General features: G+C 33.0%; 1 protein-coding gene across 2 annotated transcripts; it reads left to right on the forward strand.

Annotated features, from left to right (window-relative positions):
- The first annotated feature begins 1,793 nt into the window (after positions 1–1,793).
- Positions 1,794–3,141, forward strand: LOC141682775 (protein RADIALIS-like 1). 2 transcript variants are annotated; one of them, XM_074487468.1, is made up of 2 exons: positions 1,794–2,207; positions 2,909–3,141. In XM_074487468.1, exons 1-2 carry the CDS (start codon positions 1,967–1,969, stop codon positions 2,911–2,913), a joined length of 246 nt encoding a protein of 81 aa, XP_074343569.1. In that variant the 5' UTR covers positions 1,794–1,966; the 3' UTR covers positions 2,914–3,141. The 2 variants fall into 2 exon arrangements, with proteins under 2 accessions (XP_074343569.1, XP_074343570.1); XM_074487469.1 differs by having other exon boundaries at positions 1,796–2,195.
- Positions 3,142–5,175: the final 2,034 nt, after the last annotated feature.

Here is a 5,175-nt window from a genome sequence, read left to right on the forward strand (position 1 = left end):
CATATTTGCCACTGCGTTATTAATCTACACATTTAAGTCTTTTTAAAGAGAGTTCAAGTTTTTGTTACATAACTTGTAACATCATTTTCTCTTTTAAAGTGTACTAATCTTTCTAACTGTTAGCAGAAATTTCCTTGATACTAGTCTCATCTTTAAATTTCAGAAGCTTTTTAGAGCTGCTAAATGATACCACAGAACTGTAGTTTACAGTATCACCAAATTAGGATTAAGTTTCAATCAAAGATAGCATACTCGAGCATACTAAAAAAACACGCTCTCTAAACAGACTTCATGAATCTCATTATCATTAAAAACATGTCATTTATCACTTATCTATGCTATTAAAAAGACATTATAATAGGATCAGGGACAATGTTTACAACCTGGACAGCTTTTACCAGATTGGAGGGATATCAGATATCATATCCTGCGAAGGATTTGATACACATATCAATAAAAAGTAAAGAAACATGTATGATACAAAGTACAAAATAATTTTCGCATAATGGATGTAAGAGAATGACTATTTTTGTGCTAAAATCTACACCATAGAACACCTAATCAAAGAGGGGCCTGTTTGAAAAAATATGGAGCACTTCTGATGCTAAAAAACACTAAATTCAGGGCAGAGTCCTTGATGATAAAGAGTACGTAATATGTTCAGCCCTTTCTTAAGAAAGCCATAACATTATTATTGCACGGAGTCAGCTAACCATCAATATGGCTTGTAATGTTGTCCAGGACACGGTACTTCTACCGCTTACAAAGATGATATCTCTGATTTATAAAAGTGAATCAATTAGATTATATTTATTGTTTGCTAGCAAACTCTTCTGCCAACTTCTAATGGCTTGTAGGTGAGTTTTATCTGAGGAAAAGAAATGGAGGTAACCCATAATCCATAGCTTACGGTAAAACAAGTAATGATCACAAGCCTTAAAGTCTAAAGTTTATTTTGTGGCAACCAAGCATAAATTTAATTGTAGTTCCTGTCAAAACATGGACCACTTAATTCTTAGGTAAGAAGATAGTCTTATCGATAAGAACGGGGAGGACTGAAATGGAGAGAGACTGAATCCGAAATATACATATTACAAGATTTCAAAACGAAATTTTTTTCCTCCGGTGAATTGCTTATTCTCCAAAGATCAAAACCACCAATAAGTAATCAAAGTTGGGTAATGTCTATAAAGCCAACCCATGTGAAGAAATGTTAATAAGCTTGGTACATAGATTTTTTTTAAAGAAAAATAGGAACAAGTGATACTGCAGTTTCCATTATGCTAGCTTGTGATGAACTCAATTTGGGAACCTTAACTCAATTCTGATTATCTTACGCAAGTGCTTCTAAATCTAATGCTTAGTTTAATGTAATTCTTATGTGTCTTTAATGTAACATACACTCTACTTCCTGCTTTAGGAATATAATCTGTTTAAATTTAAATCTTCTTAGACCCTATTTAGAAGGAGACATACTAGATTTGGTGGAGTTGGCAAAGGCAAAATTTACTGACTTGTTCTATGTTTAATGTCTATCAACAGAAAAAAAAATATGGTGTAAAAGTAAAACAAATAGGAAGAGAAATTACTATATGCTATAAATTTTAAAGGTAAAGCACTGGATGTTTTGATTCTTAGAACTTTTGGCACTTCTTTGTCCTCCTTTTTTCCATGGTTCTTAAGGAGACAAATCATTAAAATTCTAAAAAAAAAAAAGATTCAAGCTGCATAGAGCAACTGGCATGTCCCTACTATCTAACCTCCTCTACTCGTGGAGCTTATATAAGAACAAGCAACACAACTTCTCTGCACATACCATCTCATGCTTAAGAGTTTTCTCACTGACTTTTAAGTTGAAATCCTTCACATTTCTCGTTCCTTTTATTCGAAGTCCAATCCATTTCTCTAGCTACACACATCTTCTGCTCTTAACAATTTCATAGAACTTCCTCACAGGTAAACTTGCATGGCATCGATGTCTTCCCATGGGTCATGGACTGTTAAGCAGAACAAAGCCTTTGAAAAGGCTCTGGCTTTGTATGACAAGGACACTCCTGACCGTTGGTACAATGTCGCCAAAGCTGTCGGTGGCAAGACAGCCGAGGAGGTGAAGAGGCATTATGAAATCCTCGTGGCAGACATCAGGCGCATTGAGAATGGCAATGTGCCCTACCCCAACTATCGTACCACTGGAGGTAATATTCAAGGTACCAAGAGTACAGTCGAGTAGATGCAGATGTTACTTAATTCTGTTAGCATAGGACTTGTTTTACTAGCTACCAAGTCAAGTAAGTATATAGCTAAACCATCACCTTTTTCATAAAATGCATTTTATGACTAAACATGTTAGTAGCCTTTTAGCAAGAAGCAATCTTATTTCTCTCCTACAATCTTTTGTAAACCATGCATTAAATACTCCAACTATTTAACAGAGAATTTTTTATAATTGCTCACTGTATGAACCATCAAAACTCTTGTTAAGAATATGTTACAAATTATTATTAGACCGAGATTCCAATTTACAGAACAATAAACATGCTCTTCCAGATGACCACAAAAACGTACTCGTATCCCCGCGAATGAGCATTTTTTCCTACTCAACTCAAAATCACCTTATCATGTTGTCTCCCTGTCGGCAGCCTCCAAAATCACCTTTCTGTCATATTTCATGTGTTCTACTTAGATCATAAGCATTTCACAAATATAGGTAATGGAGCATGTAAAGATATGCTCCCACAAACATTCTTTGTTCACGTTTTCTAGCGCTACACCTACCCTGTCTAGTGCTGCAACAGAATACATGTTAAGCCAACATGCATGCCTACAGTACAAGGATTGCTAGTGCAGCCACAATTACATCATCGATTAAGCATTATTCTTAAGTTCTTATTTGTTTTGACTAATGCAGGATGATAAAACGCTGCGGTAAAGCATGACAATGGAGCCAGTAACAGTAAAAATAAAGCTGCATCAACTAATGCAGCAATAACTCAAGAATCACAAAAAGCAATTCTTGTCTTTATTACTTACTTCCCTCAAAGTTTTCTTTTTTGGTGATATAAATTATCACCAAGTGCTTGTTTATTTTCCAGTTATCATGTATTTATAAAAGCTCCAAAGAAAGCAATTGTCCTTTGATCCTTTCTAGCTCTATATCCTATATATTTCGATGCTCTATATAATAATACATTCGTGCTTATGCTAAATACATCTGCAAATTTATCCGGTACAAACAATCAACTATGTGACTCAAAAAATAATGGAGTGATGAAACTAGCATATGGTGAATTAATTACACTTATACATCTTTAAAGTAACAGGCTTGGGACCAAGAAAAAAAATTAAATTACTTCGGTGAGTTTATTACTTTATTTGGAGTAAAAATACACTGTCAATATTATTTTATCGATTGTTACTTAATCAAGGTTCAACTGTATATTCAACAAAAAATGAAAATGAAATTGCATATATGAATCAAAAATTCCGCATTTAAACATGAAATGCGCAATAATGCACAACAACATAGGAAAAAACTAGTACTTTTATACTAGCCTAGTGATGACGACTGAGATTTGCTTACGATATGAGTATTAAAAGGAAACACAAAAAAGACCCTAGACGCCTAGATGACTAGACTATTTACCGTAATCTATTCATATATTATTCAAGCAAGTCCAATAGACTAGCTATCCATCCTCTTAAGATGAAATATGATGAATGATATCAAAAAAGGTGCACCAACGATTCCTTAAATCAGTAGGAGTATCACTTAACATCCCTCTGTTTTAAAGGATTCCCAAACTAACATTTTATAGTAAAGAATGTACAAATTGGAAATGAGTATAAGTAAGATTGTCGAAGAAAAAATTCCTTATCTTTGTCCTAAACTACTAAGAGCGATTTTTTATATTTTATACAAAAAATGAGTTATGAAATTGTTGGACTTGCTTTTATACTTCGATCCTTAAAAACGTCAGATAGTTTTCCGGTACCTTAAAACAATTGTCATCAAAATGATACGAATAGCAAACCTCATAGTTCATAACATTGTTGTAATCAAAACCAGGGGATGATTCATAAACTTTTACTTAAGGGGCACCGAGTAAATTTTGAGAGACATCGAGTTATACTTTTATTTTTACATGGGCACTTCTATAATTTTCAAAAAATTTAATGGTGAAAAAATCTAAAAAATTTATTTACAAAGGCAGTACCCCGTGTCCCCGGGCACGTGCCGCCGTAAAATCAAATTTTACATTTTTCACCATTAATTTTTTTGAAAATAAATGAAAGTGCCCCCTCAAAATTAAAAAAATATGAAGGTGTCTTCTCAAAATTTGACCACTATCCCCCTAAATAAAAATTTATGGATTCGTCCCTGTCCGTGTCCCTTACTAGACTCTCCCCTGTCCGTGCCCCTTACTAGATTCTCCCCTGATCTCCCTGTCGTCACTAGATCCTCCCATGATGAAAACAATGAGAACCAAGACAATGAACATAACCTAAACAACCATAAAAAACAATGAAAAATAGAAACTATCTTAATATCACATTTATATACTTTAAGAAGGTACTTACAACTATAATCAAGACACTCTTTTGGGGAAGCATGATAGGTGATCAACAAGATTCCTCAAGCAATCACTTCATGACTTGTAATGGATGCTTAAACTCCAACGAGATGTGCTCCATGTTGCAGATAATTTGTGAAAAAATTAGCACACACGCACCAATTTCATTATGCCCTTAATGAATGATAAACTCCTTTTAATTGAATTTGTTAATCTTTATTTCTTTTTTAAAATCTCTTTTTTTTTTTAATTTATTTTATTATAAGAGTTATTTAATGTTATCTATCTATACTGTTATCTTAAAGATGAAATATTAAAAATTTGGTTATTGGTCCTTGGTCACTCAATACAGAACCGTTAACCGTCAGATATAATCTTAAAAATTATTATACATAAAATATAAGGTTCGAATACTACCAGCAATATATTAAAATTATAATTTACAATATATAATGATAAAAATAACCTTGATGTATTGTAAAATTATTATACTTGGGATATAAGGTTTGAATCTCAACATCAATATGTTAAAATTATATTTGACAATATATAATGATAAAAACAACCGTGTATCGCACGAGTTATGTACTAGCAAGTCTTATTT

This window comes from Apium graveolens, chromosome 9 (assembly GCF_009905375.1).
Source record: "Apium graveolens cultivar Ventura chromosome 9, ASM990537v1, whole genome shotgun sequence".
Lineage (NCBI taxonomy): Eukaryota > Viridiplantae > Streptophyta > Magnoliopsida > Apiales > Apiaceae > Apium > Apium graveolens.